Below are 15,869 nucleotides of genomic sequence, written 5' to 3'. Positions count from 1 at the left end.
TAGGGTCATTAATTCTGTCTGTCGGCGATGACGCAATGGACAGGAGCGCAGAGCTTGTTCAGATGCATCTCATTAGGCCTGGCAGGCCCATAGAGTTGGGTAGAGGGCACATTTGGCCAGTTTTAAGATAGAGATGAGCTCTCTACTACATATCTATGGGAGTGCCTAACATGATGTATAGTAATTATCATGTCACAGCTCAGGTGTCGAAAGGTCACAGAGCCCCTGTCTGATTGGCTTATCCTGTTCTGTTCTCTGATTGGTCTATCATGTCCTGTTCTCTGATTGGTCTAGCCCGTCCTGCCCTCTGATAGGCTCCTCGATGAGATCTGATCAAAACCTCAGTAGTTCAATATTCAGAACAACAAACAACCATCAAATAATTGAAGCAGCGATAGGAGGAAAAACACTCAGCTTTGGAAGCATGCCTGTCCAATGGTTTTTCTGTTCAGGTGGTAGGGTGATAGATAAAAAAGTGAAACATGACACCATACTTAGTTAATGCTACCTTAATTTAACCGTTTAGGTGTAGTGTTGCTTTTAAGAAACAGCGATACATATTTCACCCCCTCCATATACAGCTTTCACCTCAGGGACAAAATAAATAAATAAATAAATACAAGGTGTTTGAAAGATGCATACTGATAGGTACACATTTGACAACATCCTGCCGCTGCCCCCCACACACACAGGTTTCAATACTTCTTAACTTCTTAAAATCTCCTAAAACATAAATCAAGCAAAATACACAGTTAGGGCCAGCACCCCGATTTGGGCAAAAATAAGGATAAATAACATCATGAAAAATAACAAATTAAGAAATCAAGTCTGGCCAGTTTTGCACAATACTGTTTGTGTGTGTGTGTAAAATACATGAAGTGGATGGGATTCTGATCTGTGTGTTGTGGTGATTATAACGACTTGGCACCAACACATAGCCACAGTATTGTCACAGACAAGAAAGGCCACAGCTTACCTCAGCCCTGCCCAGTTTCTTCTCCTCCTCTCCTACACTCATTCCCCAAAACATCATACAGCGAGGATAGCAGGATGAACGGACCACTGAGGAGTTTAAAACTAGAACCGATAAACGACTACAACCAAAACAACGCAGATTTAATAACTGAACTGAGAGAGAGAGAGAGAGAGAGAGAGAGAGAGAGAGAGAGAGAGAGAGAGAGAGAGAGAGAGAGAGAGAGAGAGAGAGAGAGAGAGAACAAACGGAGGATGGGAGGTTGAGGTAACCAGGGCAGCTAGGTGGCGCTGTCCCTGTTTAGAACCAGACGTTAGTCAACACTTCCTGTTTGGAACAGGAAGTGGCTGCATGTGATGAGGAAGTGGCGGCATTATGACAGAGAGGGAGGTGAGCGAGTGGTGGAGGGAGGAAAGAGGGATGGAGGAGAGGAGGAGGGCGTAGGGTGTTGGTGGACAGCATGACAGCTGAGCATGATGAAGATAAACAGATCCTGGATGTCAGTGTCTCTCGGTGTTGCTCTCTGTTGTTGGCTCCTCCTTACAGATAAACAGATCCTGGATGTCAGTGTCTCTCCCTGTCGTTGGATCCTCCGTACAGTCCAGTGTCAATGTTTAATGTCAATATAGAAATCCTGGGTGAGGGTCCGTCCCTTAAACACGTCCCCCTTGCTGGCAGTTCCCTCTTCCAAAGGTTCCCTGTGTTGGTCGCCAGCAGAATCCAGTAGTCTTACAGTAGGTGGCCCAGCTCTGAAGGGCAATGCAGCGTGAGGAGGAATAGGAAGAAGACCTTTGAACTTCAACAGCACGACCTCTAACCTCTTAACTCAGCTGGGGCAGAGGTCATTTATTATTCCAGAATGCATCTGCCTGGTGGCCACAGCGACGAAAATGACGCACTCGAAGAACGAAGGGAAGGGAAGACAGAAACAACACATGGAAACAAACATACAGTTCCTCTTCCTCCTCTATTCTCCTGACTGTTGTCCTTTTCATATTGACTCCCCTACTCCTCCCCTACTCCTCCTCTATTCTCCTGACTGTTGTCCTTTTCATTTTGAGGCTCCTCCCTCCCCTACTATTCTATTCTCTGACTGTTGTCCTTTTCATTTAGGCTCCCCTACTCCTCCCCTACTCCTCCTCTATTCTCCTGACTGTTGTCCTTTTCATATAGGCTCCCCTACTCCTCCCCTACCTCCTCCCCCTACTCCTCCTCTATTCTCCTGACTGTTGTCCTTTTCATATTGGCTCCCCTACTCCTCCCCTACTCCTCCTCTATTCTCCTGACTGTTGTCCTTTTCATATTGACTCCCCTACTCCTCCCCTACTCCTCCTCTATTCTCCTGACTGCTGTCCTTTTCATATTGACTCCCCTACTCCTCCCCTACTCCTCCTCTATTCTCCTGACTGTTGTCCTTTTCATATAGGCTCCCCTACTCCTCCCCTACTCCTCCCCTACTCCTCCCCTACTCTTCCTCTATTCTCCTGACTGTTGTCCTTTTCATATAGGCTCCCCTACTCCTCCCCTACTCCTCCCCTACTCCTCCTCTATTCTCCTGACTGTTGTCCTTTTCATATTGGCTCCCCTACTCCTCCTCTATTCTCCTGACTGTTGTCCTTTTCATATAGGCTCCCCTACTCCTTCCCTACTCCTCCCCTACTCCTCCTCTATTCTCCTGACTGTTGTCCTTTTCATATTGACTCCCCTACTCCTCCTCTATTCTCCTCCATTCGTTCAAGGACGTGATAACTGTGAGGCACTTTTGAAACACCCAGAGACACACCTAAACACACACACACACATACACACACACACACACACACACACACACACACACACACACACACACACACACACACACACACACACACACACACACACACACACACACACACACACACACACACACACGAAAACCCATCTCAATCCCATCAAATAAAATGTCTTCCATAAAAGGAAATACGTATGTTTAGAAGTAATGGTCTGTGGACCGCCGACGCCAGGTCTCATCCAGCAGACAGAGAGAGATAGAGGGGGTCCAGACCGAGAGAGAGAGATAGAGGGGGTCCAGACCGAGAGAGAGAGATAGAGGGGGGTCCAGACAGAGAGAGAGAGATAGAGGGGGTCCAGAGGTTCACTGTTGCTGCTGTGTGTGTGAGGGTCCAACCCTACAAACTGGTCACACACTCCATGTCCTCATCCTCCAACAGGCCGCTGTTCCTCTGCCCAACCTCAACCACCACCTCCACACCCCCGGTGTGCTCTTCCTCCCCTCCCACCACCTCCAACCCCTCCTCATCCTCCGGATCCCCGTGCTGCCCTAGGTGAGTGGCCCCTAGTAGCTCCTCAATCTCCCCAGGGGCCGTGGCCCCCCGACCGGCCCCAGGCCCATCGCTGAGGCCTGGCTCCTGGGAAGCAGCATGGTCCATGTTGCAGTGCATGTAGGGTAAAAGGTTGCCGTTGGGACTGGGCTGGCTGTTGCCGTTGAGGATGTTGTCGGCTGCGTTCTCCATCTCCTCGATGGTCATGTCGCACGCGTCCGCCAGCTCCTGCTTGGTCACCTCGATGAAGGACGGGTCCTGAGCGAAATGGCCCAGACCCTCTGATATCAACACCTGTATAGAGAGAGAGAATTAAATGAGGATATTGACTTTGAGTTGAAGATCTAGAAGAGATGTAAGGAGAGATGCTGTGTGAGGTATGAACTTCTACTAACTTGATCTCTGGGTTGTTTTTCTGCCCAGAGAAAACTCAGATATGAGGAGAATATATCATGTTGAGAGAGAGAGAGAGAGAGAGAGAGAGAGAGAAGAGAAATAAAGAGGGGAGGGGGAGAGAGAGAGAGAGAGAGAGAGAGAGACAGAGAGAGACAGAGAGAGAGAGAGAGAGAGAGACAGAGAGAGAGAGAGAGAGAGAGAGAGAGAGAGAGAGAGAGAGAGAGAGAGAGAGAGAGAGAGAGAGAGAGAGAGAGAGAGAGAGAGAGAGAGAGATGGAGAGCATTCACTCACAGCTTCCACCAGACTGCCGGCGCTACCGTGGGACAACGATGTAGCGTCCTTGTGCACTGTGCTAGGCACAGTGAGGGAGACGGGCCGCGGCGGCCGCTGGTTAGCCGTACCCACCCTAGGGCTGATACCGGGACTGTTCCCGTTGCTGTCGCTGTACCAAGGCCCACAGTTGACCGAGGGCAGGCTGGAGTTGAGCTCGTAGGAGCCGGTGCCAGGGCCCGTGCCCTGGAGACGAAGGGTGGGCACACGCTGGTAGGAGGCCTGGCTACCCCGGCCTGTGGGACTGGTAGGAGACGTAGAGCAGAGCTGTGTGAAGAGGGTCGGGGAGTGGCTCCGTCGAAGCAGGGGGCTCAGACCTGCTACTGCTAGTGCCTGGGAGGGTGGGTGGTGGGGGAAGGAGTTATGTTTAGAAATGCGCATATGAAAAATAAACGTGAGTGTGTGTGTTCCATTGGTGATTGTGTGTATGATCCATTAGTGTGTGTGTGTGTGTGTGTGTGTGTGTGTGTGTGTGTGTGTGTGTGTGTGTGTGTGTGTGTGTGTGTGTGTGTGTGTGTGTGTGGTGTGGTGTGGTGTGAGTGTGAGTGTGTGTGTGTGTGTGTGTGTGTGTGTGTGTGTGTCATGAATAAAGGGATAAAGAAGAGATAATTAGGCATAAAATCATGATATACTGTATAGTGGGTGCAGATGTGTAAAATTGATCTAGCTGTAGAATGATCAGGTGTGTACATTTTATATAGGTATAGAATGATCAGGTGTGTACATTATAGATAGGTATAGAATGATCAGGTGTGTACATTTTATATAGGTATAGAATGATCAGGTGTGAAAACTGATCTAGCTGTAGAATGATCAGGTGTGTAAAACTGATCTAGGTATAGAATGATCAGGTGTGTAAAACTGATCTAGCTGTAGAATGATCAGGTGTGTAAAACTGATCTAGGTATAGAATGATCAGGTGTGTAAAACTGATCTAGCTGTAGAATGATCAGGTGTGTAAAACTGATCTAGGTATAGAATGATCAGGTGTGTAAAACTGATCTAGCTGTAGAATGATCATGTGTGTAAAACTGATCTAGCTGTAGAATGATCAGGTGTGTAAAACTGATCTAGCTGTAGAATGATCAGGTGTGTAAAACTGATCTAGCTGTAGAATGATCAGGTGTGTAAAACTGATCTAGCTGTAGAATGATCAGGTGTGTAAAACTGATCTAGGTATAGAATGATCAGGTGTGTAAAACTGATCTAGCTGTAGAATGATCAGGTGTGTAAAACTGATCTAGCTGTAGAATGATCAGGTGTGTAAAACTGATCTAGGTATAGAATGATCAGGTGTGTAAAACTGATCTAGCTGTAGAATGATCAGGTGTGTAAAACTGATCTAGCTGTAGAATGATCAGGTGTGTAAAACTGATCTAGCTGTAGAATGATCAGGTGTGTAAAACTGATCTAGGTATAGAATGATCAGGTGTGTAAAACTGATCTAGGTATAGAATGATCAGGTGTGTAAAACTGATCTAGCTGTAGAATGATCAGGTGTGTAAAACTGATCTAGCTGTAGAATGATCAGGTGTGTAAAACTGATCTAGGTATAGAATGATCAGGTGTGTAAAACTGATCTAGCTGTAGAATGATCAGGTGTGTAAAACTGATCTAGCTGTAGAATGATCAGGTGTGTAAAACCATCCCTACTCACCTGATGGTGTACCAGGTGCAGCGGTAGTACTGTCTTCTGGGAGACATCTGCTCTCGTCTGTCTCCTCAGACACTCCAGATGGAAGGACGACCGCCGACCTGAACCAAGGGGAGTGAAGGACTGAGAGGCTGCACATAGAATATCTATTATCCAGAACAGTTAACCATTTAACAAGTAACCAGACGGATTCACCAATTAACAATTAACTAGAGGGACTCACCAATTAACAATTAACTAGAGGGATTCACCAATGAACAATTAACTAGAGGAATTCACCAATTAACAATTAACTAGAGGAATTCACCAATTAACAATTAACTAGAGGAATTCACCAATTAACAATTAACTAGAGGGATTCACCAATTAGCAATTAACTAGACGGACTCACCAATTAACAATTAACTAGAGGGACTCACCAATTAACAATTAACTAGAGGAATTCACCAATTAACAATTAACTAGAGGGATTCACCAATTAACAATTAACTAGAGGGACTCACCAATTAGCAATTAACTAGACGGACTCACCAATTAACAATTAACTAGAGGGACTCACCAATTAACAATTAACTAGAGGAATTCACCAATTAACAATTAACTAGAGGAATTCACCAATTAACAATTAACTAGAGGGATTCACCAATTAACAATTAACTAGAGGGATTCACCAATTAACAATTAACTAGAGGGATTCACCAATTAACAATTAACTAGAGGGATTCACCAATTAACAATTAACTAGAGGGATTCACCAATTAACAAGTAACCAGACGGACTCACCAATTAACAATTAACTAGAGGGACTCACCAATTAACAATTAACTAGAGGGATTCACCAATTAACAATTAACTAGAGGGACTCACCAATTAACAATTAACTAGAGGGACTCACCAATTAACAATTAACTAGAGGAATTCACCAATTAAAAATTAACTAGAGGAATTCACCAATTAACAATTAACTAGAGGGATTCACCAATTAACAATTAACTAGAGGGACTCACCAATTAACAAGTAACCAGACGGACTCACCAATTAACAATTAACTAGAGGAATTCACCAATTAACAATTAACTAGAGGAATTCACCAATTAACAATTAACTAGAGGGACTCACCAATTAACAATTAACTAGAGGGACTCACCAATTAACAATTAACTAGAGGGACTCACCAATTAACAAGTAACCAGACGGACTCACCAATTAACAATTAACTAGAGGAATTCACCAATTAACAATTAACTAGAGGGATTCACCAATTAACAATTAACCAGACGGACTCACCAATTAACAATTAACTAGAGGAATTCACCAATTAACAATTAACTAGAGGGACTCACCAATTAACAATTAACTAGAGGGATTAACCAATTAACAATTAACTAGAGGAATTCACCAATTAACAATTAACTAGAGGGACTCACCAATTAACAAGTAACCAGACGGACTCACCAATTAACAATTAACTAGAGGGACTCACCAATTAACAATTAACTAGAGGGACTCACCAATTAACAATTAACTAGAGGAATTCACCAATTAACAATTAACTAGAGGGATTCACCAATTAACAATTAACTAGAGGGATTAACCAATTAACAATTAACTAGAGGGATTCACCAATTAACTAGAGGGATTCACCAATTAACAATTAACTAGAGGGATTCACCAATTAACAATTAACTAGAGGGATTCACCAATTAACTAGAGGGATTCACCAATTAACAATTAACTAGAGGAATTCACCAATTAACAATTAACTAGAGGAATTCACCAATTAACAATTAACTAGAGGGATTCACCAATTAACTAGAGGGATTCACCAATTAACAATTAACTAGAGGGATTCACCAATTAACAATTAACTAGAGGGATTAACCAATTAACAATTAACTAGAGGGATTAACCAATTAACAATTGACTAGAGGGATGAACTAATTACAATTAACTAGAGGGATTAACCAATTACAATTAACTAGAGGGATTAACCAATTAACAATTAACTAGAGGGATTCACCAATTAACAATTAACTAGAGGGATTCACCAATTAACAATTAACTAGAGGGATTAACCAATTAACAATTAACTAGAGGGATTCACCAATTAACAATTAACTAGAGGGATTCACCAATTAACAATTAACTAGAGGGATTAACCAATTAACAATTAACTAGAGGGATTAACCAATTAACAATTGACTAGAGGGATGAACTAATTACAATTAACTAGAGGGATTAACCAATTACAATTAACTAGAGGGATTAACCAGTTAACAATTAACTAGAGGGATTCACCAATTGAGTGGGGAGTTAAGTAGAGTAGGGGTAAGGGGTATTTTGTCTGTGTGAATATTTGGAGGTTAGTGGGGGTTTAAGGGCTGTCGGTGTTGGTATTCAAATTTTACCCAGTGCTTTAGACAGACAGGTCTAACTATGGGGATTAGGTATGAGATAGGGGTGTTTGGTTTGGGTGAGGAGTCGGAGGTTAGTGGGGGTTTAAGTGAGTTCTAGACAGACAGGTCTAACTCTGGGGATTAGGTATGAGATAGGGGTGTTTGGTTTGGGTGAGGAGTCGGAGGTTAGTGGGGGTTTAAGTGAGATCTAGACAGACAGGTCTAAATATAGGGATTAGGTATGAGATAGGGGTGTTTGGTTTGGGTGAGGAGTCGGAGGTTAGTGGGGGTTTAAGTGAGGTCTAGACAGACAGGTCTAACTCTGGGGATTAGGTATGAGATAGGGGTGTTTGGTTTGGGTGAGGAGTCGGAGGTTAGTGGGGGTTTAAGTGAGGTCTAGACAGACAGGTCTAACTATGGGATTAGGTATGAGATAGGGGTGTTTGGTTTGGGTGAGGAGTCGGAGGTTAGTGGGGGTTGAAGTGAGGTCTAGACAGGCAGGTCTAACTCTGGGGATTAGGTATGAGATAGGGGTGTTTGGTTTGGGTGAGGAGTCGGAGGTTAGTGGGGGTTTAAGTGAGATCTAGACAGACAGGTCTAAATATAGGGATTAGGTATGAGATAGGGGTGTTTGGTTTGGGTGAGGAGTCGGAGGTTAGTGGGGGTTTAAGTGAGGTCTAGACAGACAGGTCTAACTCTGGGGATTAGGTATGAGATAGGGGTGTTTGGTTTGGGTGAGGAGTCGGAGGTTAGTGGGGGTTTAAGTGAGGTCTAGACAGACAGGTCTAAATATAGGGATTAGGTATGAGATAGGGATGTTTGGTTTGGGTGAGGAGTCGGAGGTTAGTGGGGGTTTAAGTGAGGTCTAGACAGACAGGTCTAACTCTGGGGATTAGGTATGAGATAGGGGTGTTTGGTTTGGGTGAGGAGTCGGAGGTTAGTGGGGGTTGAAGTGAGGTCTAGACAGGCAGGTCTAACTCTGGGGATTAGGTATGAGATAGGGGTGTTTGGTTTGGGTGAGGAGTCGGAGGTTAGTGGGGGTTGAAGTGAGGTCTAGACAGGCAGGTCTTACCCAGAGCTGTGGGACAGAGGAAGGCTCGTCTGGGAGAGTGCCAGGGTCTCCTGTCTCCCCCATCCTCTCCTTCCTCCATAGGAGTCAGCTGCTTGTTCTCCTCATCCTGATATACCAGCCTGAAAACACACACAGACGCAAGGTCACACACACACACACACACACACACACACACACACACACACACACACACACACACACACACACACACACACACACACACACACACACACACACACACACACACACACACACACACACACACGTGGGGCATACAGAGACCATGAAAGGAATATCTTTTCATGGTGAAAGAGAGAGACAGAGAGAGAGAGAGAGAGAGGTGGAGAGAAGCAGAAAAGAAGAGGGGAGGATAGAAGAGAGAGAGAGGTGGAGAGAAGCAGATAAGAAGAGAGGGGAGGATAGAAGAGAGAGAGGTGGAGAGAAGCAGAGAAGAAGAGAGGGGAGGAGAGAAGAGAGAGAGAGGTGGAGAGAAGCAGAGAAGAAGAGAGGGGAGGAGAGAAGAGAGAGAGAGGTGGAGAGAAGCAGAGAAGAAGAGAGGGGAGGATAGAAGAGAGAGAGGTGGAGAGAAGCAGAGAAGAAGAGAGGGGAGGAGAGAAGAGAGAGAGAGGTGGAGAGAAGCAGAGAAGAAGAGAGGGGAGGATAGAAGAGAGAGAGAGGTGGAGAGAAGCAGTACATGTCTGAGGTGAGAATGTTCTGGTCGCTTCGGCGGTATTCTCTCTCGTCCGCGTAACTCTCATCGTACGTCTCGTCCGTCGACGCCTCCTCTCGCCTGATGAACGGCAGACGGCTGTCAGTGGAGTCCGAGCTGCAGAGGATTAAAAAACAACATAACACCTCTCACTAACCAGCTCACAAGAAGCAATAGAAGGACAGGAGGATTCTCCCCAGCAGCAGCAGGAGGGAGGGGAGGAAGCACGGTGGTTAGAAGCAAGATGGCGGCGAGAAGCAGAATGAATAGAGAACCAAAACACGGGAGAGAGATAGTGACAGTGGTCCAGCCGCGTGCTGTATTATACTCTACAGAGCTGAATGAAAAGCTTCAGGAGGATCCAACCAGGTTGAATCACTAGGCTGTGTTGAGGAGGAAGTAAGCCAATCACATGTCACCCACAGGAGGCTGCTGAGAGGAGGACGGCTCATAATAATATCCGGAGCGGAGCGAATGGATTGGCCACCTGGAAACCATGTGTTGGACGTATTTCATAGCATCCCACCTGTTCCGCTCCAGTCATTAACATGAGCCATGTCCTCCCCAATTAAGATGCCACCAACCTCCTGTGATGTCACTCCTGTCAGGGTGGATCCAACCAGAGCTACATGAGCTAAAAACACTGTAGGTGATGCATATCCACATCCTGTTCTGTCCCATATACATCTCCTCTTCCTCCTCTGGTAGAAATATACCAAGATCTCACCAGGAGAGTAAAAACAGGTTAAATATTGACTGAAGTCCAGACACTTGTCTGTCCCTAAGTATGTTTAGCTCAGTGCAGCAAGGATCCAACCAGGGACTGTATGGACAACAGGGTTGGCAGAACCCTTCCATACTGATGCCTCCTGGGCATTTACAACTCTCCCTCTCCTCCTGAGAGAGCAACATACCGCATGAGGGAGTCATAGAAACCCATCCTGTGCTCAGCGTCAGTCAGTGTGGAGAGGAAGAGAGGAGAGAGAGAGAGACAGACAGACAAGAGAAGTTACCGTTGACAACCAATCTGAATTAGCAACAGATCTAAAAGTTGGCCACGAGAGGTCACTGATAAAAGACAGACTAGAGAATAACACCAACGTACTCTACAGAACCCAGAGAAACCAGAGAGACACCCACCTCTTGGGAGGGAAGCACCATGTAGACCTCGGCAGTAGTATCGGGGTTAGCGGGGGTCCGCTCTGCCCGTCCACTGTACTGATGCTGGGGCTCGGGAAACGGCTGACCCCCCCTGGACCACCAACCCCCACTACCACACCGGGGACCGCCGTGTTGTTGGCATTGTTGATGTTAGCGTTGGAGCCCGAGGAAGAGTAGGAGCTCGGGGTGAAGGTGGTAGAGTCCATCAACTTCTCGTGGGACGGGGAATCGCCCTCGCCGGGGCTGCCCGTCTGGCTGATGTGGAGCGGGCGCTGCGTGGTGAAGGATTGTGGGAAGGTGTTGCGTCCGCTGTCGCGCCCGTCGTTGTAGTAGCTGACGTGGTTGCCGAACAACCCACCCGCTCGCTGTAGGAGGAGCGAGCGAGAGGGGGAGGAGAGAGGAGGCAGAGAGAGAGGGAGAGGAGAGAGAGGGGGAGGAGAGAGAGGAGGCAGAGAGAGAGGGAGAGGAGAGAGAGGGAGAGGAGAGAGAGGGGGAGGAGAGAGAGGGAGAGGAGAGAGAGGGAGAGGAGAGAGAGGAGAGAGAGGAGGCAGAAAGAGAGGGAGAGGAGAGAGAAGGGGAGGAGAGAGAGGGAGAGGAGAGAGAGAGAGGCAGAAAGAGAGGGAGAGGAGGAGGAGAGAGAGGGAGAGGAGAGAGGGAGAGTAGCGAGAGGGGGAGGAGAGAGAGGAGGCAGAAAGAGAGGTTCTAGGAGAGAGGGAGAGGAGAGAGAGGAGGCAGAGAGCGAGGGAGAGGAGAGAGGGGAGGAGGAGAGAGAGGGAGAGGAGAGAGAGGGAGGGAGAGAGGAGAGGAGAGAGAGGGGGAGGAGAGAGAGGAGGCAGAGAGAGAGGGAGAGGTTGTTGGAGAGAGGGAGAGGAAGAGAGGAGGCAGAGAGAGAGGGTAGAGGAGAGAGAGGGGCAGGAGAGAAAGGGAGAAGAGAGAGGAGATAGCAGAGGAGGAGAGAGCAGAGGGTTAGGAGAGAGAGGAGGCGGAGAGAGAGGGAGAGGTTAGAGAGAGGGGGAGGAGAGAGGAGGCAGAAAGAGAGGGGGAGGAAGAGAGGGAGGAGAGAGAGGAGGCAGAGAGCGAGGGAGAGGAGAGAGAGGGAGAGGAGAGAGAGGTTAGGCGGAGAGAGAGGGAGAGGAGAGAGGGAGAAGAGTTGAGGTACTTTAGGAGGAGAGAGAAGGAGGCAGAGAGAGAGGGTACTAGAGGAGAGAGAGGGAGAGGAGTAGAGAGAGGAGGCAGAGAGAGAGGGAGAGGAGAGAGAGGGGCAGGAGAGAAAGGGAGAAGAGAGAGGAGATAGCAGAGGAGGAGAGAGCAGAGGAGGAGAGAGAGGAGGCGGAGAGAGAGGGAGAGGAGAGAGAGGGGAGGAGAGAGAAGGAGGAGAGAGCAGAGGAGGAGAGGAGAAGGCGGAGAGAGGGGGGAGGAGAGAGAGGGAGTGAAGAGTTGGAGAGAAAGAGGGAGGAGAGAGAGAGGGAGGAGAGAGGGGAAGGAGAGAGAGGGGGAGGAGAGAGGGGGAGGAGAGAGAGGGAGGAGAGAGAGAGAGGGAGAGAGAGAGGAGGAGAGAGAGGTAGAGAGAGAGGGATGAGTATTGTGTAGCGTTACATCCATCTAAAAGCACACAGTCATGCTGTTCTACTATTATGACTAAATCTATTCAGTCTATGTCGTATGGACAATGCAAAGCAAAGGCCTGGTTTATGACTGGGACAGCAATGTCTCCCTCTATTGGGGCGGGATCGTGTTTAGGTGTCTAAGTGGATGAGAATGCCATTTAGTGGGTACTGAAGTGTAGTGGATACTAAAGTGTAGTGGGTTATGAAGTGTACTGGATACTGAAGTGTTGTTGGTACTTTAGTGTAGTAGGTACTAAAGTGTAGTGGGTACTGAACTGTAGTGGGTTATGAAGTGTAGTTGATACTGAAGTGTTGTTGGTACTTTAGTGTAGTAGGTACCAAAGTGTAGTGGGTACTGAACTGTAGTGGGTTATGAAGTGTAGTAGGTTATGAAGTGTAGTGGGTTATGAAGTGTAGTGGATACTGAAGTGTAGTGGGTTATGAAGTGTAGTGGGTTATGAAGTGTAGTGGGTTATGAAGTGTAGTGGGTTATGAAGTGTAGTGGGTTATGAAGTGTAGTGGGTTATGAAGTGTAGTGGATACTGAAGTGTTGTTGGTACTTTAGTGTAGTAGGTACTAAAGTGTTGTTGCTACTTTAGTGTAGTAGATACTGAAATGTAGTGGGTACTAAAGTGTAGTGGGTACTGAAGTGTTGTTGCTACTTTAGTGTAGTAGATACTGAAATGTAGTGGGTACTAAAGTGTAGTGGGTTATGAAGTGTAGTAGATACTGAAGTGTAGTGGGTACTGAAGTGTAGTGGGTTATGAAGTGTAGTGGGTTATGAAGTGTAGTGGGTTATGAAGTGTAGTGGGTTATGAAGTGTAGTGGGTTATGAAGTGTAGTAGATATTGAAGTGTAGTGGGTACTGAAGTGTTGTTGGTACTTTAGTGTAGTAGGTACTGAAGTGTAGTGGGTACTGAACTGTAGTGGGTTATGAAGTGTAGTGGGTTATGAAGTGTAGTGGGTTATGAAGTGTAGTGGGTTATGAAGTGTAGTAGATATTGAAGTGTAGTGGGTTATGAAGTGTAGTGGGTTATGAAGTGTAGTGGGTTATGAAGTGTAGTGGGTTATGAAGTGTAGTGGGTTATGAAGTGTAGTAGGTTATGAAGTGTAGTGGGTTATGAAGTGTAGTAGATAGTGAAGTGTAGTGGGTTATGAAGTGTAGTGGGTTATGAAGTGTAGTGGGTTATGAAGTGTAGTAGATACTGAAGTGTAGTGGGTTATGAAGTGTAGTGGGTTATAAAGTGTAGTGGGTTATGAAGTGTAGTGGGTACTGTAGTGTAGTAGGTTATGAAGTGTAGTGGGTTATGAGGTGTAGTGGGTTATGAAGTATAGTGGGTTATGAAGTGTAGTGGGTTATGAAGTGTAGTGGGTACTGTAGTGTAGTAGGTTATGAAGTGTAGTGGGTTATGAAGTGTAGTGGGTTATGAAGTGTAGTGGGTTATGAAGTGTAGTGGGTTATGAAGTGTAGTAGATACTGAAGTGTAGTGGGTTATGAAGTGTAGTAGGTTATGAAGTATAGTGGGTTATGAAGTGTAGTGGGTTATGAAGTGTAGTGGGTTATGAAGTGTAGTGGGTTATGAAGTGTAGTGGGTTATGAAGTGTAGTGGGTTATGAAGTGTAGTGGTTATGAAGTGTAGTGGGTTATGAAGTGTAGTGGGTTATGAAGTGTAGTAGGTTATGAAGTGTAGTGGGTTATGGGTTAAAGTGTAGTGGGTTATGAAGTGTAGTGGGTTATGAAGTGTAGTAGGTTATGAAGTGTAGGTTATGAAGTGTAGTGGGTTATGAAGTGTAGTAGGTTATGAAGTGTAGTAGGTTATGAAGTGTAGTGGGTTATGAAGTGTAGTGGGTTATGAAGTGTAGTGGGTTATGAAGTGTAGTGGGTTATGAAGTGTAGTGGGTTATGAAGTGTAGTAGGTTATGAAGTATAGTGGGTTATGAAGTGTAGTGGGTTATGAAGTGTAGTAGGTTATGAAGTGTAGTGGGTTATGAAGTGTAGTGGGTTATGAAGTTATGGTTATGAAGTGTAGTGGGTTATGAAGTGTAGTAGGTTATGAAGTGTAGTGGGTTATGAAGTGTAGTAGGTTATGAAGTGTAGTGGGTTATGAAGTGTAGTGGGTTATGAAGTGTAGTGGGTTATGAAGTGTAGTAGGTTATGAAGTGTAGTGGGTTATGAAGTGTAGTAGGTTATGAAGTGTAGTGGGTTATGAAGTGTAGTGGGTTATGAAGTGTAGTAGGTTATGAAGTATAGTAGATACTGAAGTGGCATCTGGAGCCTATGATGGTGGATGGTGAAGAACCAGATGTAATCCTTATAGCTGGTCACAGCAGAAGCGATGGGCCTGATGAAGCTCAGTAGTTCAGACAGAGGGGTGTGTGGGGCTGTAGCCGACCTTTACCCTGAAGATATCGTCCTCGGACGCAGCCGAGACCGGCTCCTTCATCGACTTGTCCAGGTCCTCCTCCACTGTGAGGTCACCTGATATGGCCCTCCGGATCTCAGGACCCATGTCATGGAGCGTCCGCAGGCCCGCCTGAGTAGAAATACAGACAGGCACAGACAAGCACCAGCACGGAACGACAGACACGGAGGAACACACAGAAACACAGACTCATTGTTTTAGTACTAATTTGATATGTTCAGTGAAGTACTAACACACTTCTAAAAGGTGCTCTCTGGTCTGCAGGTCTGACAGGCAGGAACCCACCTGCAGGGAGAGAGCCGTCTTGGGGGGCACCTTGGCCACCAGGCCCTGCTCTTTACGCTTCTTAAACTTCCTGAAGTACTCCTGGATCAGGAAGGTGGCGTAGAACTTCCCAACCGTCACCTCATCATCTCCAGCAGGGGGCACCACCTGATCCAGCAGCTTCATACTGGTTCTCTTCCAGATCTTCTTCACTATGGCCCGGAGCTCCTCGTTCGCCTGCTCCAAGTTACCTTCACACACACACACACACACACACACACACACACACACACACACACACACACACACACACACACACACACACACACACACACACACACACACACACACACACACACACACACACACACACACGTTCATGTGGGGCATACAGAGAGGGAGGTGGAGAGAAGCAGAGAAGAAGAGAAGGGAGGGTAGAAGAGAGAGGTGGAGAGAAGCAGAGAAGAAGAGAGGGGAGGATAGAAGAGAGAGAGAGGTGGAGAGAATCAGAGAAGAAGAGAGGGGAGGAGAGAAAAGAGAGAGGTGGAGAGAATCAGAGAAGA

General features: G+C 46.4%; 1 protein-coding gene across 1 annotated transcript in view; it reads right to left on the bottom strand.

The window, feature by feature from the left end:
* Positions 1-2,143: 2,143 nt before the first annotated feature.
* Positions 2,144-15,869, bottom strand: part of cacna1c (calcium channel, voltage-dependent, L type, alpha 1C subunit) — a 121,140-nt gene continuing 107,414 nt past the window's right edge. Inside the window, exons 30-38 of the mRNA XM_065021294.1 lie at positions 15,328-15,557; positions 15,019-15,153; positions 10,992-11,377; positions 10,766-10,792; positions 9,837-9,968; positions 9,143-9,261; positions 5,678-5,775; positions 3,982-4,353; positions 2,144-3,588 (exon numbers count right to left, since the gene is read on the bottom strand). Of these exons, the coding sequence (XP_064877366.1) occupies positions 3,142-3,588; positions 3,982-4,353; positions 5,678-5,775; positions 9,143-9,261; positions 9,837-9,968; positions 10,766-10,792; positions 10,992-11,377; positions 15,019-15,153; positions 15,328-15,557 (1,946 nt within the window). The 3' untranslated portion in view covers positions 2,144-3,141. The remainder of the gene's footprint in view (positions 3,589-3,981; positions 4,354-5,677; positions 5,776-9,142; positions 9,262-9,836; positions 9,969-10,765; positions 10,793-10,991; positions 11,378-15,018; positions 15,154-15,327; positions 15,558-15,869) is intronic.

Source organism: Oncorhynchus nerka, linkage group LG8 (assembly GCF_034236695.1).
Source record: "Oncorhynchus nerka isolate Pitt River linkage group LG8, Oner_Uvic_2.0, whole genome shotgun sequence".
Lineage (NCBI taxonomy): Eukaryota > Metazoa > Chordata > Actinopteri > Salmoniformes > Salmonidae > Oncorhynchus > Oncorhynchus nerka.
Note: the sequence above shows the minus strand (reverse complement) of the source record. Positions and strands in the feature narration are given on the sequence as shown.